Source organism: Amblyomma americanum, chromosome 2, assembly GCF_052857255.1.
Source record: "Amblyomma americanum isolate KBUSLIRL-KWMA chromosome 2, ASM5285725v1, whole genome shotgun sequence".
NCBI classification, from domain to species: domain Eukaryota; kingdom Metazoa; phylum Arthropoda; class Arachnida; order Ixodida; family Ixodidae; genus Amblyomma; species Amblyomma americanum.
This window is the reverse complement of record NC_135498.1, coordinates 216,690,623-216,716,819: the sequence shown is the minus strand read 5'-3', so window position 1 is coordinate 216,716,819 and position 26,197 is coordinate 216,690,623. Positions and strand designations below refer to the sequence as shown.

Below are 26,197 nucleotides of genomic sequence, written 5' to 3'. Positions count from 1 at the left end.
AAGTATTGCAAAAATGGCAGCTGATATCAGCAGACCCTATCACCACTGCCATCAGCAGCAGCGCGGCGTGACGGCACTGCCATTTTGCGTTTCCGTCGCTGCAAAGCTATTTCGTTAAAAGCTGCTTTGTCACATTTTGTTTCAAATTGGGCAGAAGCCAACGGCAATTCACCGTCACTTTCAAGAAAAACGCAATTGAGTACGCGGAAGCTCACAGCAACCTGGAGGCAAGGCGCGAATTTGAAGTAACCGAAAAAAGCATTCAGTACTGGCGGAGGCAGAAGCTGCGTATTACAACTTGCAGCAACTAGAAGAAAACATTTCGTGGGGGGACCGCAGGGTATCCAGAATTGGAAGGAAATATTGCACTGCGTGCATGATTACTGCCTGTGACTGCCGAATGCATCCGCGTGAATGCGGCAGAGATTGCGTGTACCTCTAGGCTCACGAGGGCGCAATTCAAGGGCTCGCCATCCTGGGTCCGGCGATTCATGAAGAGGAAGGGCTCCGCTCTATGGCGCCATAGTTCTGCGTGCCAGGAACAAACATGCGGGTCGATGGGCACGCGATACTGTTAAAAAATTGGCCGGGTGTACATACGAGCAACATTTAAATGAAAATAAATACTGCCACCATTGTGCAACCTGTGGAGTCACATTTGTTTCAAGGTAAGGGTGTCTTTCGGTACTTTTTCCATTGAAAAAGATTTTTTCACTTTTAGAATTGGTTAGTTAGGGGGTCAACCTATATACCAGTCCAACTTATAGTCCGGTTTTTACGGTATGTGAGGCAGGAAAGCTAGTTTTCTGTCAAATGTTATGCCTAAGAATTTGTGTTGTTTTTAAGGGTAGTAGTAGTAGTAGTAGTAGTAGTAAAGACTTTTATTCGACCATAATTTATAGGCCGAGCATGTCGACCGCCTGGGCGACCAGAAGCCGCTGTTCTTCTTCCCCTTCAGCGCCAAGCCAGTCGAGCCAGGTGGTGATGGATAGAAAGGGTGGGGGGAAGGAACCCGACTGCTGAGCAGCCGGGCAATAGAAGAGGCAATGGGCCAGGTCCGCATAGATGCAGGGGCAGTTGGGACAGGAAGGGTCCGATCGATAGCGATAGAGGAAGAGGCGGGACGGGGTGATAACTGCATTCATCAGAATGTGCCGAAGAAGGCGAGACTCCGGCACCGTGAGTGATGAATGAGGAGGAGGGTAAAGGCGTTTGTCGAGGCGGAGCTCAAGGTAGACCTCTTTTATGGTGCGGCGAAGGGTGAGCCTCCCACCGTCCTCCGAGGGCTTGGGCCAGGGGATCAACGGTGCCCGGAAAAGTGTGTCGCGGGCGAGCTGATGGGCCAGCTCATTGCCGTCAATCCCTGAATGCCCAGGGACCCAGCGGAGGAAAACGATGGAAGGCTGCAGTGCGGAGACTGCTCGCTCGACCTCCTGTTGGAGAGAAGGGGTCAGGGTGCGTTTCTGTATGTGGTGTATAGCGGCTTGTGAGTCTGAATAGACTGTGTACTCTTGGAGAGAGGGAAGGAGGGCAAATGACTGGAGGGCATGCGCAATGGCGAGGACCTCGAGGGAACTCGGTTTCGTGTAGGTGTAGTGCGGGATCTGTCTGCAGGTCCCGTTTGAGCAAAAAAAAGTAAGGCCACTGTCTTTTGTGGAGAGAACTGGAAACCATTCCTCTCTGCCCATGTTGCCAGTTTATTTATTGTTAGGTGTATTTGTCTTTCGCATGTGGATATGTTGGAGGATGCACATGCTATCTGAAGATCGTCAACATAGACAGAATACATAATGGACCTTGGGATTATTTTCCTAATAGAATTTATTTTTACTATAAAGAGGGTAGTGCTTAAAATGCACTCCTGAGGTATTCCATTTTCCTGAATAAAATTCTTTGAAATGGTTGACCCTAGGCGTACATGATTGGATAAGAAGTCTTTTAAGCAATTCAACATCCTGCCGCGGATGTTGAATTGCTCGGCAAGGTCTTGAAGAATCCAGAACCTCCATGTTGTGTCATAGGCCTTTTCTAAACCGAAAAAGACTGCAAGTCAGTTCTGTCTGTGTACAAAAGCTTCTCTAATATTATTTTCTAGACAAACTAAGTGATCTGTAATGGAGCATCCCTTTTTAAAACAACACTGATTGATATCAAGAAGTTAACAAGATTGAATGAGAAAAGTTAATTTTATATTGAGGACACTTTCAAAAGATTTCGCGAGGCAACTGGTAAGAGCTATGGGTCTGTAACTGCTGGGAGAGGTTTGTTCTTTCCCGGATTTAAGAAACAGTACAGTATGAGCTTTTCCAGGCTGCGGGTAGTTTCCCTGATACCCAAATGTTTTAATAGAATCTTAGAAGAGCCTCTACGGCAGACTGGGAAAGACAGGCCAGCATTTCTTTATTACTAATAAAGCCGGTCGTGGTCTGAACTAACCGTTTGTGCGATGAGTTTTGTACGCGGTCCGATTTTTTGTATAGTGTACTTGGTCGGGTCCTGGAGCGGGTTTTTTGCCGGCAGATAGTACTCTACTGGTTTCCTGGAGGGTAATTAATGTATTGTATTGTTCATTAGCACCTCCACTTGTTGGGACCCTTTGTTTTTCTACGATGTTTTTGTATTTTAGAAACAATTGGGTGTAATGTGACGAGCTAGAAACTGCAGCGAAGTGCTCACCTAGTATATCTGCCTGTTCCCTTATATTTGTTTGTGTACCAGGTGTTGTCAAAAGTGGAATTGTGTACGGTGAGAAGCTGCCATTTAATTTTCTTACCCGTTTCCACATTTTTTTTTATGCGATTGACAGTTTATGGATGACACATAGCTCTGCCATGATGCTTTCTCGGCACTACGACGGACGTACTGAGCTATAGCTCTTGCCTTTTTAAGATGTACTAGGTTCTCGTGTGTGAGGTACCGGCGAAAAATACCCCAAGCTCTATTCTGTCGTTTTTTTGCATCCTTGCAATCTTGTGTCCCCCATGCTTTGTGATTTTGCTGTTCCATTCACACAAGACATAGGAATAGCCAAGTGTTGGGCAGCTACGATACAATTAGTGAAATTTTGATTTATTTTATCAATGTCAATATATACTAAAACAATTTTTTCTAAGTTGGCTTCTGATCTGAAAAGTTGCCAGTCAGCTAAAGGGAGCTTCCAGTGTCGCGGTTTTGTCGGGACGATTTCAGGTGCTGATGTTAGACTGATTATTACGGGGAGGTGATCGCTACCATATGGGTTGTCTATGACATACCATATAAAATCGTTAAAACAGGCTGCGAACTAAAAAACAAATCTAAACAGCTCATTTTTCCTGAAGCTGGAGAGCACTATGTGGTTTTTCCAGAGTTCAGCAAACAAAGATTAGTGCCGAGAATAACATCCTCTATAATTTGACCTCTATTACTTGTTTTTTCACTTCCGCAGAAAGAGGAATGTCCGCTAAAATCCCCAACTAACAGATACGGTTCTGGTAGTTGTGTTAAAAGTTTTTCTAACTCAATGCAAGTAACTTTCAGGTGTGGCTCTAGGTATACAGAACACACTGTAAGAGTTTTATATATAAGCAGAGTGGCTGCTACAGCCTCTAATTTAGTTGTAAACTTTGCTTCACGGGCTGCTGTACCATTTTGCACGATGATGGCTACCCCTCCCGATAGCCAGTTTGCATGCTCTCGGTCATGGTGGAATACTTTATATGGTGGGGACCTAAGTTAGTTTCCTGCAAGCACAGGGGAGATATCCTTTATGTCACTGAGATAATTTAAAGGTTCCCTGCAATTCCAGTGTATTATGAATGCGATCTTGGGGGTTTAGAAACTAGGTTTAAGTTGGCCCCTTTATTCGAGGCTCTCCTCTTTTTTTTTCGATCCAGGGAGTTGTGCCGTACGTGTGACGTCGACGGCACGGAGCTACACTGGCTCATGTCCGTCATCTCCTCAGAGATGCTGGACGATCATGCAGACTGCATTGCACGTAGGTCTTTATAGGAGACCTCGCCTCGTCGGCAGAGGTATTGAGGCCCGCTGCCTCGGGAGGCAGCATGACCTGCTTTGGAGGTGGTGGAGTAGTTAGCTACCTCCACCTGGAGCGAGGATGGCCCTGCTGCAGCCATACTACGTGAGGTCTGGACAGGTGCCATGGATCGCCTTCAAATAAATCAGTTGTGAGTGGCGCTCCATCCCGTCTTTCTGCCTTGTGTCTGTTTTCGCGCCTGTAACCAAAGATGCCGAAGTGGTGTGTTGCCTCCACCGAGGGGCCTTAAAGGTTCAAACGCTCGGCATCAGCTCAACCACCAGGATCCCCTTTTCACCGGACACGGCGATGCCACGCATGGCTAGGCGCGGGTGCTCGGGTCCGTGGTGATGCACTGTTCACTATCATCCCCCTACGGGGATGTCCCTGCATGCTCGGGAACCTCTGGTGTCACCACTCACCAACACTGGAAGGTGCAGACGCCTCCCTGCGGGGAAGGTCCTTTTTTATTTTTGATCTTTAGTAATGATATACAAAAAAAGAATATCTGTTCCATTAAGACTCTTTGCTGATGACTGTGTGATCTACAGTAAAATAAATTCAAACCAAGATCAGAATGAATTAAATTCTAACCTTCAAAAATAATGAAATGATGTGAGGAATGCACATGGAGCTAAACTCGAAGAAGTCTGTGTTCATGACCATAACTAGGAAGAAAAATGTCCTCAATTACAACTATCAAATTAATGGCAACACCCTAGAACGAGTGAATCAATATAAGTATTTATGTGTAACCTTTATATCAGACCTACGATGGAATACTCATATAGACACTGTAGTCTCCAAAGCTTCGAAATCACTGTGGCAAGATGCACCTTGCACAGTGCTACCCCCATGTAAAGCCTTACATATAAAACCCTGGTAAGGCCAGTAATAGAATACGCCAAAATGGTATGGGACCCTTGCACAGCTGTCAAGTGCCTCATACTTGAAAAGATTCAAAGCCTCATCTCAAGATTTATACTTAACAAATACTGCTGTATCTATTCCCCAACCAAACTGTGCGAACAAGCTCAGCTGCCAATGCTCGAAGCAAGAACCAGATATGAAAGACTGAAATTCCTTTACCTTATAATCTACAATTACCTTAAGATAAACACATCAGAATATCTCGAAATCAAAACTAACGAAACATCCAGACATCACCAAAGTAAATTTCTTCCATTACTGGTTTTAAGAAATGGCTGCTTTAAGTTCAATTATTTTCCTCGCACTTGCAATGATTGGAACACTCTCCTAGACGCCGCAGTATCATCATCTACATTGACCTTTATCATAGTGAGAATGTTGTGATGCCACTGGGACAGAGCAGTACGAATACATTGCCTCTCTCAAGCAAACTGATGTTTTTGTGCCTTTGTGATATTTACTTCTTTTGTTTTGTGCCAAGAGAATGTATTTCAAATGCCGTATGTGCTTTTATTCTCTCTTGAAAATCTGCCCATTCTTGTATTTTGTACTTACTATTATATTCAAATTTGTCCTTTCCACTCATGTAATAGTCCCTCTGGGACTGACAGTACCAATAAATGAAATGAAATTTGTTCCCATGCACTGCCTCCTTGTGCACCGATTTCTGTAGGTTTGATACTTGGGTTATCTCGAAATCCCATCGTGAAAGGTTTCCCCCCTTTTACGACTAGCAACACTTTCCTGGTGACTACAACTACATGTCATCTTCATATGAAAACTGGCCTAAATAAAAGCTGGCATGCAACGAAAAATTGAGCGCTTTTGTCACTTTTGCTATTCCAAAACATACAGAAAGCGTCACTGTCTTGTTCTGACAAGACTTCTACACTGGCCTGAGAAAAAAAAAAGCATGCCTGTCTCAGGTGGTTTGCAGCAGCAGTGGCACCCAGGAGGTCTCGGAGAAACCCGCCTGGCAGCCGCTGCTGGAGGAGCGGCTCCAGCAGCAAGCTCCTCTTCCAGGAGGCACTGGAGGAGAAGAACGGGGAGGAATAAAATCATTCTAAAATGTTTTGTCAGTGATGGAACTGACAACGGGCTTTTTGCAGCCTTCACAGCAAAATTTCAGCTCATGCAGCGCACAAAAAAAGTGCTATAGCAAAATTTTGGCTCATGGAGCCAGCAAGTTCAGAGGTTCGCTGCGATTGCAATAAAGCAGAAAATTAGAGGGTGCGAATACTCAAAACTTCCAATAGTTTGCAAATATTATTTGTTACTTGATTCCATTCGCACGGTGCTTTCACTACTAGAACTATTCAGGCCTCCTAAACATTCAGAAATTACTAAATTCTTTTCATCTAAACCAGCAGCGAACTTATCGCATGAGCTAAAGGATGCCTCATTTTTGTTGCAATTCTTTGTTTTGTTCTCTGTAATGATGTACAAGACCACTAAATAATTTACAATTGAATTTCTTTTTTCATGTTTCAATTTCAGCAACCGAACAATGGCTGCGACGAATACTGTGTTTAGGTCACATAAGGCATGAAAAAACTGCAATATAATTGTTGACACATAATTTTAAGTCCCTACAATGCTTAAAGGGGCCCCGAAACACATTTTCAGTGCACTGTTTTGCCTGTTGGTTGCATGGAATGAGTTATAGTGATGCTGTTAGCATCGGTCGTACTGCGTATACTGCGGTTTTTAATATTTTAATTAGCTCGCAAAAAGAAATTCGTGGCGCTGACGGTGTCACCATACAGTGGCGGTTTTTAGCAGCGGATATGGCATCACTTAGTGGGAGCTTGATGATTGGACAAAGAGTAAATATACTGCAAATTGTGTTAACAACTAGAGATACGTGTTGTCAAGTTTTTGTGTTTTATATTACATTAGTAAAACCAACTTGTTTGCCCTAGATAAAAGCACTGTAAAGCAAGTACAACAAAAATACACCACCAGAGGCTCTGGCTACTTTTTGCATCGAAGGACTTTGAGCCTCTCTGTAAACATCCTACAACCTAGCACTCAACACTTATGGCTACTCTCTATGTATCTAAAAGTGGATTTGCGGAATCGATCCAATCGAGCCATTGAACTCTATAAGCGCTTGTTTCGGTCCCAAGGAAGGATGCGTTCGTTTCAAATTTAGCAGGGAGTGCGCATCATCAGCTTGTGGAGGATCACCGGCGGCGGCGCCAGATGGCGGCACGTTCCCGTCAACAGCGCGCGCTCCTTGCTCGCCGTGACCAACCAGCGCGCTAGGAGCGATGGGCGATGGTTGGCAGTAAGCAGTAGCAGTATGCGCTGTGCTAAATGTGTCTGATAACTTGCGCAGGCTGTCACACCATCACATTATCTTGCGCTCGAGTTTGGATCCATAAGTAAGGGAACGTCACTGATCAGTGTTCCCTTCTGCGCCTTCAACGTGACGATGAAGCATCGCTGGGTCAGCTGGTTGTTCACATGGTTGTTGTAAGCATGCAAACGGCGTTGCCAGCCCTGGCATGAACGAGCAACAGAGAACAGGCAACCATGCAGTGCAAACTTCCACCACGTGCTCAGACAGGCTGTTTTGATTGGTCGCACTAAGTGTCGTCATTGGGAGAGTGAAATTGGAATGGAAAGCTGTGCGAAAGTCGAGTTGAGGAAAGAATTTTATTTGCTTGTATTATGAAATTTCTTCATTGAATAACTCCCGTTCCTATGCATCGATTCTCGTAATTCTTTTTGAGTCAGAATCCGTGCGACATAAACAATCCATTTGAAGTTTAACCGGCATCCGTTCAAGCAGTGTTTCGCAGCCCCTTTAAGCCAGTTTGCTTGAAGAGCCGGAAGTGACAAAAAACAATGTATTACCCATTATATCGCAGTTTTTTTTTCATGCGTCACGTGACCTTAGCGCTCCTTACAGCTCACAGCCGTCCTTCAGTTCCAAAACCGAAAACGAAAAATCATGATTCAATTATAAATGTTTAGCAGTTGTAGGCAAATGCTCCATGGTGAACCATGTACCATCTTGCAGAAGATTACAGAGAAGAAAACACGCAACTAAAATGGGGTGTCATGCAGCGCCTCATGGCATGACAGTTTAAAAAGACTGATTTGAGTATTTTTCCATCCAATTTGCTCGCCGATAAATGAGTCTTTAGCTGCCAAATAACTGTCAACATAGCCAGAACAATAAATGAACCTCAGTGTCTCTTTAAGTGGGGCTGTGATATTATACTTCCCTTTCATTGAACGCAACTGTTATCCAAAGAAATGTAAGAAAGGCATAGTGCACAAAATAAAGTTTATTAATACTAATACCCACCACCCCTCTCTCATTTAATGCCTCTTAGGCTCTAAAGGTATAGTAAATTATGTTGATTGGTTTTTAGAAAACAAATTTTGCTTGCAGTGTCTTTGTTTCCATTCATAGCTGTGTTCTGTGGAAAATTGTGTTAAGCTTGGACCAACTGCACTAATATTTGAAACTATTTTAAGGTAGCAGATTCAGTTCACAGCCAATTTATACTATTCATATTCACTTCACAACCAAAAATTTGATATTCACGCATCTTAAAAAAAACAACAAAAAGGTCTTTAAAAACCAAACAAATGAAAAAAAATTTTGCCAAACGCATTCATTTTTATTCAGGGTGAAAAATGATGAGATATTTAAAGAAATCTACACAAAATGCAAGAATGACTCCTTGAAACAGAAGTAATATCTTTTTTCAATGACTCTAGGTCAGACAAGGCCACTGGCAGGGTTTCCATCGAAGGGAAGGCCAAGTGGCATACTGCTGGCGAAACCCAGCAACAAGTGGCAGTTCCCTTGAGAGCAGTGTTGGCAGGGGAATTCCAAATAAATGCAGCTTTCTGGACAAGTCTAGGGTGCGAAGGTGATCCATGATTACTGTGTAAGCTCTCCTTCAGTTTCTTTCACTCTTGTGTTGAGCAGCACGGCCGAGGGAATGAACAACGCACAACCATGCCATGCGAGACTACCTTTATTCATTCACACACACAAGTCAACGGTGGTGCCATCTCTTGAAGGTTGTTAGTACAAGCAATTGCTAAGGGCACCTTGTGCTGCCCTTAGACACTACATCTCATCATCATCATGAGCCTGACTATCCCCACTGCAAGACAAAGGCCTCTCCCATACCTCTCCAATTAATCTTGTCCTGTGCCAGGTGTGGTCACCCTATCTATCCCCACAAAGTTCTTAATCTCCTCCAGCCACCCAAGTTCTGCCACCACTTGCTAGGCTTTCCTTCTTTGGGAATCTAGTCCGTTACTCTCAGGGACCGTCGGTTGTCTGGCCTTCATATTACATGCCCTGCCCAAGCCCATTTCTTCCTCTTGATTTCCATGTCATTAATTCACATCTGTTCCCTCCCCCACTGTGCCCTCTTCCTGCCCCTTAACATTACACCAATCATTTTCCTTTTCATAGCTTACTGTGTTGTCCTCAATTTGATTAAAACATGATGTTGGGCTAGTTGGTTCATCGTATCAGCAAATGTAAAGCTGCACAAAGAAGATGGGACGGAAGAACACAGACAGACACACAGAGTGTACAACTTCCAACCGGATTTATTTCCTAAAAACAGAGGACTTATAAATGTCTTAGATATAACAAACAAAGTACAAGCGCAAAGAAATCATGCTCGAGGCAGCGCCTAAGAAAGAACCAAGGTCAAGTGTGCTCTAAAACCGATGGAGAGTCTGGATATGCCTATCTAAGAATTCTATTTCCCTTATTGATAGCAACAAAGAAGATGAACTAACGCAGTTGTCTACCCTTTTTGCGATGTACAGTGCCCTCTTTGTGTTTTTGTCTTTGCCTTTGATAGGAATTTTGTTTCCTTGCAAAAGGGACTGAAGTTCTGCTTCAAACCTCCAACTCACCAAGAAAAAATTCAAAGCACTAAGGACGGGACAAAGTGAAAGAAGACACACAGGAGCGCTGGCGTGTGTGTCACCTTTCACTTTGTCCTGTGCTTAGTGCGTTGAATTTTTCTTGTCATGCACCAATTGGCCCGGCCGATTCCCCTCTTGGCTCCAACTCCCCGTTCAGAGCTATCTGCCACGGTACGAAGTGTCGGCCCTCTCACCTCTGATCAATTTAGGGAACTTGCAGTGGGCGGCAGTGTGGACTGCTTTCTGCAGAGCAGAAGTCGTTTAACTTCTCCAAAAGCCACGGTCAAAATAATAAGAGTCGAACCTTAGGGAAAGTGGACCATCCATAATGGAAACAGACAAGGAGGGAAGCTTCGTCGTCATGCCACACGGCATGTTTGAAGAAAAGTCTCGCGAAGCACTCTTAAGAACTCCAGAACAGTTCCTGCCCACACCGAGTTCCAAAGGAAACAAGCTACCAAGCTGCTGAAGAAAATGAAACTTGATGCTCTTACAACTTCTGTTTCGAAAGAAGAGAGAGATTCTTAAGATATTTTTTTTACTGGCAAAACACACAAGATGGACTGCCTGCTTCGTGTGATTGTTTCAAAGAAAGGTAGCTGGCAGCATGTCGTAGGTTCATTCCTGAAACGCCACCTCGACCAAATTGTGGGTCATTATCCGTACCTCATCGACAGCTGTAAGGACCTGGTGCATGCTCTAAAAACAGAAATGCTCTTCTCTACTACAGCCTTTTCTACTGACTTTGAAGAACTTTTTTGATCACGCACGAGAATCTGTACAAGGATGTCGGGGAAAATGTTGAAGAGTATGGTGAAATAGCCTTTCAGAATACTGCAGGTATTAATACTGAGCATTCTTTGGAGCTGCTGCAGTTTTACCTTAGCTCCACTGCCACCCTTCACGATGCACAAATATCTAGTACTTGTATCGGTTCCTCTGTTGGTCCCGTTCTGTGTGACACTTTTATGACCTTTTTCGATAAAATCTTGAAAAAAAGAGCTTTTAAAGCAGCCTCTGCGACATGTTTTTCACTACTAGGAATAACAGCGCTAAGACGAGGCACTGTTATTCCCAGCAGTATGTACCAACTCGCTCAACTCTCCGTTTTATTGATGTTTTTCACTAGGTTGACAACTTTCTAGTGATTTTAAAAAATTATTTCATGACCTTGACAATGTTGTCAATAATATTTTTCACACCTTCTCCTCTGAGGGGGCAAGGCTTGAATTTTACCCATGAATTGACAAGGAACAACCACATCCAATTTTCAGACCGAAAATTACAGTTCACCGGTGCCTACGCTTGTTGGTCGTATAATCCAAGGTCGAGCAAGAGTCTTTTGCCCTACAAAAGTGCACATTCTAAATTCTTGAAACGAGGCATCATGTCTATTTGCCTCTCTGCCCTTCACAAATCCTATGCAGAATAAAAAAAATAAAAGAGAACACTCAGACCAAAAACCACCACTTGTCATGCCGCATTTTCACTGTCTATCCCATAACAGTGAAAAGATTGCACCAAGATACGGTGTTCGCATAGTTTTTTTAGTGCCATGCAACCCCAGAAAAGTGTGTCCACTGTTGATAAAAGCAAAAAAGGAGTCTAGTTCTTGCAAGAAAAAACATCAGAGCAAGTTCACCAAATGCATTTCCCATCCTGTCTACAAGATGCGGCCAGTCCTACATAGGACAAAGTGGGCACTGTTTCAATGAGCGCACACGGGAACATAAGCGATCCATGCGCACCGGAACGGGCAGTAACGTACCCCTACGCTACAAGAGCTGAGACAGCAAAAGATGCTTACCTTATCTGAAGGAGGAGGATAAACTTTATTTTCTTCGACCAAGGTAGCAGTTGGTGTGCGGTTATAGCCCCATCAAGTGGCCATGAGCCCGTGGCATCCGGCGACTTTTAGGGCCCTTGTCACAACCCGGATCTGTGTGTCCAAGTCGGAACTGAGCAATGCGGCCTCCCACTGGTCTGGATTCGAGAGCTGCAAGCCTCGCGGAGGCGAGTCCTGAGGGCAAGTCCAGAGTACGTGGGATAGAGTGGCATGTTGGCCACATAGTTGACAGCAGGGAGAGTAGGCCCCAGGGTATATGCGGGCATATATCGCGGGGTTGGGGAAGGTGTTTGTTTGGAGTTGCCTCCACGCAACCTCTTGGGGTTTGGTGAGAGAAATATGTGCGGGGGATATAGAATTCTACCTAAACGGTAGTGCATGGTTATGTTATGAAATGTAACCATACGATCTCTCGCCGTCCGCAGGACGGGCGACAACACATCCCGGTCGACGAATCCTCGGGCATGATTGTGGGCCGCCTCGTTCCCTGGATGGGATAAGTGCGCAGGTACCCAGATCAACAGATCAATTGGATCGGGCAGAGTTGGTCCTTTAGGAGAGATAGGGTGACGGGAGAGACCCGGCCTTTGGCGAAATTACGAATCACAGATTTAGGGTCGCTGAAGATGGTTTCTGCAGAGGTGGAGACCATCACCAAGGCTATGGCCGCCTCCTCGGCCTCTTCAGACGATCTGACGGGAATGGAGCACGCAACCAACGGGCGGCCGTTCACAGTAGTTTACAACCACGAGCGAAAAAGCATCACGATCATAGTATTCAGCGGCGTCGACGTAGACCGCTGTCTGATCTGTTAAATACTTTTTATGCAGAGAGATAGCCCTGTCCTTGCGGCGAGCGACATGATACTCTGGGTGCATGTTTTTCGGGAGAGTTGTAACGATAAGGTTGCTGTGGATATGGGACGGAAACTGGGCCTTGTCGGCGACGGTCGTTTCGAAGCTTATTCCAAGCTTTTCGAGCATGTGACGTCCCGTCCAGGTGTGGGTGAGACGCTCGCACTGAGTGGTGAGATGAGCTTCCGAGAGCTCCGTCACAGTGTTGTAGACCCCTAATGCCAGTAGTCTATACGTGGGGGTCCGGTGGGGGAGATGGAGAGCCGCCTTGTATGCCTGTCTAATAAGGTAGTCAACGCAGTCCCGTTCCTGGCAGCTAAGGTAGTGGTAAGGGAGGGTATATGTGAGGCGACTGATAACAAACGCCTGAACAAGACTTCGGAGGTCAGCCTCTCGCATGCCTTTGTTTATTAGCAATGCGACGAATTAGACGAATGGTCTGCGAGACAGAGACTGAGTTTAGCCAGAGTGTCGGTGTTTCTCCGATTGCTCTGGATGAGAAGCCCCAGTATCTTAATGGTGGATACTTCGCGTATGGGTTGGCCACTAGCAGTAATGCAGATGGGAGGATGGCCGTGGAGGCCGGGTTGACCTCGAATGAGCAGCAGCTCGGACTTCTGAGGTGAGCACGAGAGGTCGGCCCCGGCTACGTGACACTCAATGACATCCACCGCTTGTTGAAGTGCGGATTCAACCTCAGCATCGTTGCCTGTTGAAACCCAGAGGGTGATGTCGTCTGCGTATAAGGTATGGAATAGCCGGGGGATAGCGTCTAATTTTGAAGGTAGCGTGAGCAAGGCAACATTGAAAAAAAAAGGGAGAGAACGGATTCCTGGGGGTTGCCAATGCTACCGAAGGTAATAGGGTCAGAGAGGAGAGAGCCAAAGCTAATTTCAGCTGTACGACCAGAGAGGAAAGTGCGTGTATACTCGTAGGTATGGTGACCAGGATTTAGTAGGGACAGGTTAGCGAGAATAGCTCCGTGCGAGACATTGTCAAATGCTTTAGTTAAATCAAGCCCAAGAATAGCCTTTGTGCCCGCTCTGGTAGAGGGGCACAGTATCTCTCGAGAGAGCTGGAGCATAATGTCTTGCGTAGAGAGATTTGAGTGGAAACCAATCATGGTGCGAGGTAGGAGGTCATTATCTTCAACATAATGATTAAGACGGTTGAGAATGACGTGCTCCATCAGTTTCCCAGCACAGGAAGTGAGAGAGATGGGGCGGAGGTGTTCGAGAGCTAGTCGTTTGCCTGGCTTCGGTATGAAAGTTACGCGTGCATGTTTCCATGCTGCAGGGATTTCGCCCTCTTTCCAGCAATCATTAATGAAGGCAGTGAGAGCCTCAAAGGACGGGTCATCTAAACTACGGAGAGTTTTGTTGGAAATGCCGTCCGGTCCCGGGGCAGAGCTGAGTGAGAGCGCATCTTACCTCAGCCTCTGAAATCTCCGCATCGAGGGCAAGGTTGGCACCACCCATGTAGGGGGGGAGAGGGTTTGTGGGATTAGTATTGAGGTACCGGACACGAAGTTCATCGAGAAGATCCTGGTCTGAGCTGGGGTGTTGATGAACTATGCGGGAAATGCTGTCTCGTTGGGATGTTTTGCAACCGTCCGGGTCTAAAAGGTATCGGAGAAGGTGCCAGGTGCGGCTTAGTCCGAGCTGGCCACGCATGTTGTCAAAAACTTGACCCCATTGCTGGGTAGCTAATGAGAGAGTATGCGCCTCAATCTGTCTATCTGAGCTATTCGATGCCAAAGCGTTCTATTGTGGCGTTGTGTTTTCCAGCGGTTTTGCATGCTTTCGCGGGCCAGCCATAGGTGGAGGAGACGGCTGTCTGTACTGGACTGATCAGCCGTGGCAGGTGATTCCTGAGTAGTAGCAGAGACATCTGCATGAAGATTGGAGATCCACTCGTCCAGGTCATTAAGCCGGGCAGGGGCGTACTGAGCACGTAGGGAACGAAACTTGTCCCAATTAGGCTCGGGCAACCTTTCTGACGGTACGGGGACGTGCTGAGGGTGGTCGCGAGGATATAGTGGTCACTGCCAAGGGTATTTCCAGTGTTGAGCCACTGATCGATCCGCACGTTTTTGCAGAATGTTAGACCAGGTGAAGTGTCATTAGACACACTGTTTCCTACGCGGGTGGGAGTGTAAGGGTCAGTAACAAGGGTGAAGCCCAGCTCCTGTGCCCGTAACCACAGATTGTTACCCTTTCGGTTGGCGGCGCGGTAACCCCAAGTGGGGTGGTGGGCATTGAAATCTCCTACAATGAGGAGACCTGAATGGTGCACGAGCTTGTTGGCACAGGAAAGAAGAGGGGGTGAAGTCGCGTCTTCTGTCTTTTGGGGATCTATAAAGGTTAAGAATGAAGAGGCTTTGGTCGCCCCTTTTACGAGGAAGGAGTTTGAGCAAGACGCTGTCTATGCCAACGTCGTCTAGGGAGTGTTGGATGGCCGGCAGGTTGTGTTGAATCAAAATAGTGGTGTCGGGAGCGGTGACATCTAGGGGGGAGTATGGTTTATAGCCAGGTAGTTTCACTGGGCCATGAGTTCCCTGGAGGGCGATGATATCAGGGGGGATCTCCGAATTCGGGACGTACTGCTAGAGGTTGCCTCGCTTGCGGCGAAACCCCCTGCAGTTCCATTGCCACACGTTAAGTAGGTGGCGGGGTGCCATGGTGAAGTGTGGTTGAAGCTAAGATGGGTTTGGGGGCTGGAGTGGGAGGCAAGCGATCGTATGGTTTAACCCGTGTCGTGGGGAGGGTGGCTAGTGCGTCTATCTTAGCTTCAAGACCTGTGACGCGTGTTTGGAATTGTTGCATGAGGGTGTTAAGTTGTTGTTGGATTTGCTGCTGTATTTGTTGTTGGAACTGGTGCATTTGCTGTTGGATTTGTCGGGAGAACTCAGAAAATTTCGCTTCGAGCTTAGCATCAATTTTAGCCTCTAATTTGTCTTCTAGGCGAGCCTCAAATTCCTCGAGGTCTGCAAAATTAACGTATCATTCTGAGCGGGAGGTGGATTTCCACTTAGAGGGAGGACTTGGGGTAGTACCTTTTGGTTGCGGTGGAAAAGATGCGGGCACCTGAGGCGAGGTGGTGGGAACAGGTTGAAGGGGTAGAGTAGGATTTGTTTGAGATGGTGGATCGGGTGCAAAGGGTGGGCGCTTTAAAGAAGCGTTTTCTTGTTGTAGTTGTTATCTCGTCGCGCAGGGCTTGCAGCTCTGAATCGCAAGACTGAGACTGCTGAGAGGGAGAAGCCGCGACTGCCCAGCTCACCAGATTTTTCGCGGACTCTTGGCGAGGAGACAACCTGGAGTCCAAGGGGTGGGAAGGACCGTGAGCGACTCTGGCTGGAGTGCCGGTAAGAGGAGGAGGAGCGGTTGGAATCCATTTTGGCCGAGGTGTTCTCAGCCCCTTGGCAACGGGTTCGGGATCGGGAACGATGGGAGGAGGAGGCACTGTCCGAGTTCGCAGCGTGTAGCTGGCGTTTCAGTACGACAGGAGGCACTTTGTAGCGGCGTTTACACTTGGAGGAACCCGTTTGATGAGGACCAGAACAAACTACACAAGTAGGGGTGCATTCATGGGCCTGGTCAGGGTCGCGAGCTCCGCAGTGAGGACACTTGGAGGGCTTGGGAGACGGGCAAACGTCCTCTCGGTGTCCCGTTTTGCGACAGTTAAGGCAGGCTTCCACCTTGTTTTTGAAGATGTAGCAGCGCACAGCACTGCCGGCGTAGGAGACTTGGCGGGGGACCTTGGTTCCTGCGAAAGTGATTACAATAGATTGGGTCTTGCCTAAACGGCGGGCGTAGAGAATGCAGTGTTCTGGATTCTGGGGTATCAAGTACTGAATGATTTCCTCCTGCGTCTCATCCACGTACTGGTGGTGAATGATACCTCAGGCGTATGCGCCTGGTGGGGCCAAATAGGCGGCAACTGGGTAGCTTGTCAGACCCAGAATGATTCCCTTGAGCTTCGTATAACTGATGGCGCGGTCCCGGTTCGGGGTGCTAAAGGTGAGGGTGTTGTGAACGAAATTCACCCGAAGTCGATCCTCTGCGGTGTCGGAGTAGGTCAAATCAAGGCATGAGGTGATTGCTCTGCGAGAGCGTTCTCGCCCCAGGCACGTAGATTGAGGCCCCTGCGAGGGCAAATGATGACTTTAAAGTCTTCAAGAGGGAGGCGTGGCAGTGACGAAGCGCGGCGAGGCTGCTGACTTGACGAGGAGGGAGGTGGCTGTTGGGACGCGGAAGGCGGCGCCGTCAGCGGTGGCTTGGGAGTGCGGTTCGAAGATGATGAAGTGCCGGAGCCGCGTTCGTAGCAGTGGGCTACGTAGGTCCAGTGCATGGGTATATACTCTTCAGGGGCTAGATTCTCCCCCTCCACGGTGACGACGTCAATGCTTGGCGAAGCGGAGCCTACCGCCAGCGGCGGTAGGCTTGTCGAGGTTGGCGCTGGGCTCGGTGGAAACAAGCGTCCAAGTAGATCACAAAAATGGAGTGCCAGTCCCGAAAATGGGCTGGGCAGGTGCCGGGCACCTTCACGAACTTCGGAAGACACAATAAAATTCAGCGGAAGGTGAAAAGTCGGTCAAAATAGGAAAAATAGCTGGAGCGCATACGCACCCGCGTCTGCACACGAGAATCCGGAACTATAGACCTACCTGAAGGAAACGAAATTCCTATCGAAGGCAAAGACAAAAACGGAAAGAGAAATTTGAGGCGCTGTATACTGCCAAAAGGGGGGACAACTGCGTTAGTTCACCTTCTTTATTGTTATCAAGGAACAAAATAGAATTCTTAGATAGGCAAACACAGACTCTCCATCAATTTTAGAGCACATTTGACCTTGGTTCTTTCTAAGGCGCTGTCTCGAGCATGATTTCTTTGCCTTTGCACCTTGTTTGTTATGTTTAAGATGCTTATAAATCCCATTTTCTCAAAATAAATCCAGTTGGACGTTCTGTCTTTGTGTTCTCCTCCCGTCTTCGGGCAGTTTTATATTTGCTGATCTCATTTTAAGTTGAACCGTCTACGTTAGCCTCCATGTTTCTGCCCCATAAGTGACTACGGGTAAGATACAGCAATCATTATCATACATCATCATAACCAGTGATTAATACATTAATCTTCTGCATAGCTGGCACAGCTAAATTGGGAGACACCATAAGGAACACCGAGAGGAAAACAGGAGAAAAGGATACGTTTAATGCCCTCAGAACAAGTCATTTGTAAAGAACCTCTACATGTCGGAAGCTGACAAGATTAAACACATTTTGAAGGATGTTGATAGCGACGCCTTTCAGATGCTGTTAGCGCGCAACTTGCGAACCATTGCTGAAGTCATCACACTCTGCCAAAGCTTTGAGGAGCTGAAGCTATGGAAGCAGAGGCTCCTGACTCGTCAGCATCCCCGACAGGTTGAGTCGCTTGCTGAGCTGACGCCAGCATCTGACAGCTCCTCCCTGCTGCAACAGATCAAAGACTTTGTTCGAGAAGAAGTGGCACATCAGCTGTCTGTCTCTTCTGCCGAGCCCTACAGAGTGAACTCCATGTTTGGCTCTAACTCTTTGGCATCCCATCCCAGAGCAAGTTGCCAAGCTCTTTCACCCGCCCATCCACCTCCACCTGTTGCCGCTCCACTGACATAAGCCGACGTCCTCGCCCAACCACCGCCACCTGTCGCCGCTCCGCTGACATACGCGGACGTCGTCGCCAGACGTCGACCACCTACCTATCCTTTGTCTCCAATACCTGCGCAAGCGGAGGCTCCTCTTCGGCCAGCTCCGCGAGCCAGTAATCCCTGGCGCGCCATAGGCAACCGGCTTATCAGATACAATTGCGGCTTGCATGGTCATGTGGCCTGGCTCTGCCGCCGTCGTCTCCCAGTCTAAGCGCCACCTCCTCAAGCTCCGGTGTACTGGCCTTCGACGAGTCAGTGCTCCTGGCCTGCTGAGCCACCATCCAGTCGTCCTTTTTCTCCTGACTGTTCGGCCCTTTCTAGACACCGTTCATCGTCACCGAGGCACCACTCTGTTTCTCCTATGCGACGTCGCCCCAATGCCACTCAGGAGGAAAACTAGGTGCCACAGTTCCCAAGGCAAGTACTGGGTCCCCGTCGAACTTACAAGGCCTCGTATATCCCCTGCTAGTCTGATCGAAGTTTCTGTCGAGGGCACTTATGTCTTGACCCACGTGGACACTGGTGCTGCAATTTCTGTTATGGCCGAAAAGTTCTGTCGTTCGCTGCAGAAGGTAAAGACGACGACTGCTGGACTGTCATTGCGTACGGCCAGCACTGAGCACGTCAAGCTGTCCACAGTGTGTACTGCTCGAGTTGTCATTGAGGACTTCTTCTACACGATAAAATTCGTCGTGCTGCCTTCCTGTTCCCATCCTGTTATTCTGGGCTGGGATTTCCTTTACCGCCATAAAGCAAGCATCGATTGTGCTCAAGCGGAAGTCGGGTTCACTTCTCTGCCCTATCCTTTGCTGGACGCGACTCCTTCTGTTGCCTGTGTTAAAGCCAGCTCTCGCTGCCGAGCTTCCTAGGTTCCCTGCTTCCGAGCTTCCCTGCACAGCTTCCTAGGTCTGCGCTCTTACTTTCGCCGATTTATCGCAACTTTGTTTCCATTGCTGCCGAATGGCACCGCCAATATTGCGCCATTTCGACTCGACCGCTCCTGCCGAGGCCCACACGGACGCCAGTGGTGTTGGCCTCGGCGCCGTACCCGCCCAGCGCATCTGTGGTTTTGATGAATACGTTGTTGCCTATTCAAGCCGCGCACACTTACGAAGACTGAATCTAACTATTCCGTCAGTGAAAAAGAGTGTTGGGCCATCATATGGGCCCTTGCCAAATTCCGCCCGTACCTCTATAGCCGCTCTTTTGACGTTGTGATGGGATCATCTTGCACTTTGTTGGCTTCCCTCCTTGAAAGACCCTTCCGGCCGCCTTGCCAGGTGGGCTCTTCGTCTGCAAGAATATGACATCCGCGTGGTCTATTGCTCTGGCCGCAAGCATCAAGATGCCCTGTCCTGCTGCCCACTTCCAGCCGAGATCACCAGCCTTTCCACCTCTGACGCCTCCCCATCGTCGCTAGCATAACGTGCCAACACCTGGGGCCGAATCCACGAAATAATTCGCTTTGTAACGCGTTCCCTTTCTCTCTCTCGCCACCTCGCTCCATTGGCCGTGTGTCGCCACCGCTGGCGGTGACATCACTTCACGGAGGCGGGACCACAGATTTTATTTACGTCAAGACACATGTCAATCAAGTGAAAGCAAACGCGTTCGGTCGCTGTGTGAAACTCTGAAAGTGGCGTTCGCTTCGGAATGAGAAGAAACATGCCAGTACCTCCCGTCGCCCCGCTGCTGTTATCGACGGCATCGGTGCATGACAATCCTTTCGACATGCGTGACGATGCCTTCCGAAGGCATTACAGGCTGTCGAAAGGATTTGTACGCCGGCTATGCGAAGAGCTAACCCCCCCCCCCCCCCCTGGACCAATGAGAAAAAGTGTGCTCACAACAGAGCGCAAAATACTCTGCGCACTACAGTTCCTCGTTACCGGGGTATTCCAGGCGGCAAGCGGCAGCGAGGCAACTATACAGCTTCCGCAGTCGCCTATGAGCCGGACGATTTTGGCCGTCGCTCAGGCAATCGTGCATGTCGGCATGAGAGGTTAAAAACGCCCTGAAGTTAGCATATGGCCTTTTAAAAATACAAGCAACTGAGATGGGACCACCCAACGAAGCCGATTGGCTGTTGCCTGCCCCCTCGTCCTCCCGCAGTGTTCGTCCCATCCTTATCCCCCCGATGCCTACGTCAAATTGATGTCACGGCAAAGCGAACGCGTTCCAAAGCGATCCCTTTCATGGATTCAGCCCCTGGATCACTTCTCTTCTCAACTTTCTCTCCAACCCCACAGCTGCTTCTCAATTCCGTGCTCTCCACCGCCATGCTTCCCACTTCGTGATTCGCGATAATGTCCTCTATCGCCGGAACTACAGCTCTGATAGCTCCAAGTGGTTACTGGTTATTCCTCACCACTCGCGTACGCAAGTATGCGCATATTTCCATGCTGACCTACAATGCGGTCCCGTGGGAGTTTTCAAGACATCATCCGGCTACGCTACTACTGGCGCGGCATGTACACCTTCGTACTTAAATACATACACTCCTGCCTCGCCTGTCAACATCGCAAGGCATCTCCTCATCATTCTGCTGGAGAGTTGCAGCCGCTCCCATGCCCACCACGCCCTATCGACCAGATCGGCATTGATTTCTACGGCCTGCTTCCGCACTCTGCGACCAGCAACTATTGGGCTATCATTGCGGTTGATCATCTGACGCGATATGTAGAAACCGCCGCCCTTCCGTCTGCCACAGCGACAGACGTTGCCTCCTTCCTTTTGCAGCGTTCCGTCCTTCGTCACGGTCCAATAAGGTGGCAGTTTGGGCTTGTTGGTAGTGCATGACGTATAAAATAGCGCAGCAGCAGACAAGGACATGAAAAAACACACACGAGCACTAACTTGCAACAGTTTATTGCAGAAGAGAGCCTGTAGATATATATGGCACGGCGATACATTGTGCAAGCGCGGCAGACGGTCCATTGTTAGTGGCTTCTGAGATATTCTAATTCCTTACGGGATAGCCCAACAGAGGGTTTTGCTATGCACTTATCACCTAATTCATTTCTGCTTCAATTATTTCTCGCGTGAGTTTGCAAGTGTGTTTGGCAATGACCGTGCATGCTTAAAAAAGAGGTTTACACTGGGATTCACATTTTCTGCAGTGTGCATCTAAAAAAAACCACCCTTCTTTTCTTTAACATTGTGACGATGTTCGCGAAGTCGCTCATTGGGAAGCATGCTGGCGTTTAAGTGGTCTTCTCGGAGCCTAAGCGACTGTCTAGCCTGGTCAGAAAAGCAAATGCAGTGGAAAGAGAACCACGCAGCTGCTTGATAAGGCATGCAAAACGATTCGTGCCTTACCAAGAAGGAGTTGTTTATACTCTGCCTCTGTCATGTGGCAAGTGTTACAACTGGCCAATGTGTGAACGAAAAATTAAAGGAGCACGAATATAATGTCTCTCGTGTCGCCATCACAGGCCACGTAGCAAAAAATTGCAGACACTGCAAAGATGACAAAGACGAGGAAGACGATGACGACCCAAAAGCCTGCATTCCACTCAACAATAAATGCTCTGTGATAGCAAAGTACCGCAACTCGCTAGCTGGAGAAATAATAGAAGCCCACCTCATAGCTAGGACCTCTGACCAATGTATCAGTACTCCCTCTTTAGCACTGTCAGATAAGGAAAACCGTTACCTTGATTGTGAATGCTAACTTGTGAATGCAAACTTGTGCCTGCTGTAACAGTGATATTTTTTACGTATGACTTACCTGTTGACACATGCCTGATGTACTGGTGATTTTGAGTGTCACGCAAGTCAAGCGTGCTTGTACCCTTCCCGGCCACCAGGGCAGTATTTACACTGGCTGGCGGCCAATAAACGTTTTAGTTGTGAGTCAGCACTCTGTGTTGTGTCCTCTCATCTCTGTCCCGTCTGTCGCGCTGTTATGGATCATTGTTTTATCCACACAGCCCAAAAAAATGCTACTAAGAGCAGGAGCGACTCTAGAACCTATGCACACGCCTGATTGCTGAACGTAAAAGAGGTTGTCATGGCAAATCACAGTAGACTACAAATAAAATGACAGTATATTTAAAAAGCCTTCCGGAGAGAGAAATACCATAGTTTTCAATAAACACCCTTCCATCATTGTTTTTCCGTTATACACGACTTGACGCACCTCATCATTATGTCGTGAGGCATTGAATAATACAGGTCCTCAACGTCAATGCTAAGAAAATTGCACTGCCCTGGGTTCTCGTTCTTCAAATACGTGACCAAGGCTTCAGATTACTCAATGCTGAACAGGTCATCAATGACCAAGGACCGTAACCAGGCCTGCAAATACCTCTAGACAGCATCCTTCCAAGAGTTCTTTTCCGAAATGATGCACGAGAAGGGCATACCCTTGTTGTGTGTTTTCATGCTGCAGAAGGCCTTTAGATGTGTTGCCGAAGTCACCTATACCAATGATACAAGACGTAGAAGATTGTGCCCCTGCACAAGTGTCTCGGCTTGGTTCTTTACAACTGCCACCCGGAAATGCACCTGCCTGAAATTCTTCACCACCACCTCATTGGCCTTTTCGCCAAGCATGCTGCCTGGCATAACGATAAAAACAACGTCCTTGTAGACTCCACATCTTCCACAAAGAGGTTTGCCTCATTTTGTCAGTAAGAAATTATGTGTAATGTGCGTATGTCCAACGCGAAGACGGCATAAAATTACTTCTATAAATCGTTCCTAATTCCTATGGGTCTTCCATTCACCCAGGATAGGCTTTACAAAGTGCAGCTCGCTGTTAACCTCGTTGTCCCATGAAACCTGCCATTTTTCTCTGCTTATTTTGGACTACCTTGATGCAGTCCTTATGCGGTATGTTTACTGGTTTTACTTTACCATTTCGGGCAAGTGCGGCGCATGCATCAGCACTTTCGTTCCCGCTGACGCCCATGTCACTAGGAACCCAGCAGAACTGTATTGTATGTCCTTGTGTATAAGCTCTTATTGCATTATGTATTATGTTTCCTATTATAGATTCGACTGTCTGGTGTTTATTCCTGTAATTACGCTGAGGGAGTCAGTGTAGATAACACTACAGCAATTGCAAAGCACACTGCTGTAAAAATTGAAGCACACTGAGGCAGCCTGGCTACTTTCTCCCTTGTATTATTGCACTCCCTATATAGAGTGCAGTTTTAGAACCCTCTGTGTAGAAATCTGTGTAATTCTTGTATTTTTCCCTTACTCCAAAAAACTCTTGCTGTATATATTCCTATGGGGTTTGCCTTGTGTGAATGTGTGTCAGTGCGAAATCGCATACAGCAGGAAACAGGTACCAAGGTGGCAACTGATCGGGTCTCCGGGCAACATGGGGAAGCGCACCTAGTATGTTTATTTCTTGGCATTTTTCTACGAAGCAGAGGAGAAGTTCTGATTACACTGGCTACTGCATGTAAAAAGAAGAAAGGAACACCGACCAAAGGTTGTTGTCAAAAAGTACGGGATGTCACGGTGGAGGATGACGAGATCATGGTGTCCTTTGATGTGAAGTCGCTGTTCACCAGCGTACCCGTGAATCTGGCAGTGGAGGTGTGCTGCTCAGCGCTGCAGAATGACGACGGACTGTGTGACAGAATCCCTATCGAAGCATCGGATCTTCTGAAGCTGTTGCAGTTCTGCCTTGAGAACACTTACTTTGTTTTCTGAGGTGCAGTCTATAGACAAGTTCATGGCACCGCTATGGGCGCATCTATATCGTTGACAACTGCAAACCTTACCATGCAAGCAATAGAAGTCCAGGTACTGGCTACCTTCGAACCGCACCCAAAGGTGTTTGTACACTACATCGACGACTGCTTCTGTATTATCAAAAAAGACGCGTTAGGTGCTTTCACAGATCGCATCAAAAGCATGGAAGATTCCATTAAATTCACTGTAGAGGAGGAGACTGCCCGCTGTCTTCCTTTCCTGAAAGTTTTGGTTGAACGCTGTGGCAATCTGGTATCTCATCAACCGTCTGTCTTTTCGCTGACGATTGTGTCATCTATCGCCGCATCAGCAACAGCAGTGATCAGACAATATTACAGGAAGATCTCAGCAGAATCCAAAAGTGGTGCTCCGACTGGCTAATGCAGCTCAATGTTTCAAAATGCAAATTCGTGCACATTTCACGCAAACACTCCAATCTCTATTTTCCATACACCTTGAACTCCATAGTCTTGTCTCAAACTAATTCATACAGGTACCGCAGCATTGAGATAACGACCAGTCTAACATGGGGAGATCACATAACGAAATTATGTGCTAGTGCTTCCAGGACACTTGGATTCATCAGGAGATCACTTGCCCTGTCTCCTCCAGCCATCAGAGAACTACCATATGTAACATATATTTGCAGAAAACTTGAATACGGCTTAACAATATGGAACCCTCACCAGGCCTACCTGATTGACTCACTGGAAGCCATCCAAAACTGGGCAGCACGTTTCAGCACCTCGCAGTACAAACCTCAGCTCAGTGTTACTGTCATGAAATCATCTCTCGGTATGAAATCTTTAGCGCTTTGCCGAAAAATTTCAATTCTGTGCCTCTTCCACAAACTGTACTTCAACTTTCCAGCACTTCGGGAAAACCTCCTGCACACTCCGGTACGATCATCTCGCCGCTTATTTAATTCCTCTAGCATACAACACTTGCACGGCTCCACCAATGCATTCAACAAATCGTTTCTTCCTTGTGCAATTGAATTCTGGAATAACCTACCCGAAAACATTGTTGTTGAGACTAATTCTTCCAACTTTAGGCAGCTACTCATCGAACATTTTCAAGAATAATAAAACTTTCCTATACCCGGTGTCAGCTACGATCCACTGTAAAACGACCAAACACTTTGTTTGGACACGTTCTATTACTGTAATGTTTATTTCTGTGTGGTTCTTCTTCACATTTTCTTTGATTGACTATATTAATTTGTTTCTCTTTTACTTTGCCTAGTTTTCGCAATTTTGTTTGCCTTTTCATATGTATGACCGTCGGACACTATATATCCCCCCTTATGTAATGTCCCTACGGGACCCTTAAGGGTTCATAAATGATGATGATGATGATGATGATATTGCCAATTACATTACCCTCCTTGTCTCTTAATGCATACATCTGCCTTTTACCTATGCCTAGTTTCGTCTTCACCGCATTTAGGAAGGCTTCCTCCGTTCTTAAGAGCATGTTCAATTCTCTCCATATTAAATTTCCCTATGTCGGCTACTTTGCACTTATTTAACATTTATTCTGATATTTATGAAGTTCTATTCTGTCTGTTGGATTAGACGCCCTCATGCTTTGGCGTTATCTTTCGTCACCTGAGATAGCTTGCAGGTATCCTGCCAAACCGTCCTACTGCCTACTTCTACAGCGCACTCCATAATGATAGCTGCCAGATTTTCGTTCACTGTATGAACATTAGGATCGTCTTCCTCAGTGAAATCTGAATATCTGTTCTGCAGCGATATCCTGAATTCTTCTATTTTCCCTTTCACTGCTAACCCATTCATTGACTTCCTCTTCAATATCTTCTTCCGTCCCCTCTTCAAGTCTAAACTAATTTAAGATCTTGCCATTTTAGGGTCGCTACAACGCCCCTTTCAGAGGACGTCCACATCTTGAACGATGTCAGGTTGAACATATAGTATGAAGTCGATTTCATTTTTAGTTGCACCATTGGGGCTCTTCCAGGTCCACTTCCTGTTCTCTCATTTGCGGAAGAAGGTATTCATGATCCCTAAATTATTTCCATCTGCGAACTCTACTATTAACTCTCCCGTACTATTCCTAGAGCCTATCCCATAGTTGCCTACCGCCTGGTCGCCAGCCTGCTTCTTGCCCACCTTTGCATTGAAGTCGCCCATCAGTACAGTACACTGCGATTTTACTTTGTTCATTGCCAATACCACGTCTTCATAGAAGCTTTCAATGGTCTGGTCATCATGG

The 26,197-nt window shown here is 47.1% G+C and overlaps 1 protein-coding gene across 3 annotated transcripts in view; it reads right to left on the bottom strand.

Moving 5' to 3' along the window:
• Nucleotides 1-26,197, bottom strand: part of Ube4B (Ubiquitination factor E4B) — a 423,977-nt gene that overhangs the window by 196,899 nt on the left and 200,881 nt on the right. For all 3 annotated transcript variants that reach the window (XM_077655721.1, XM_077655722.1, XM_077655720.1), the window contains one exon: nt 5,863-5,974. In XM_077655721.1, the coding sequence (XP_077511847.1) occupies nt 5,863-5,974 (112 nt within the window). The remainder of the gene's footprint in view (nt 1-5,862; nt 5,975-26,197) is intronic.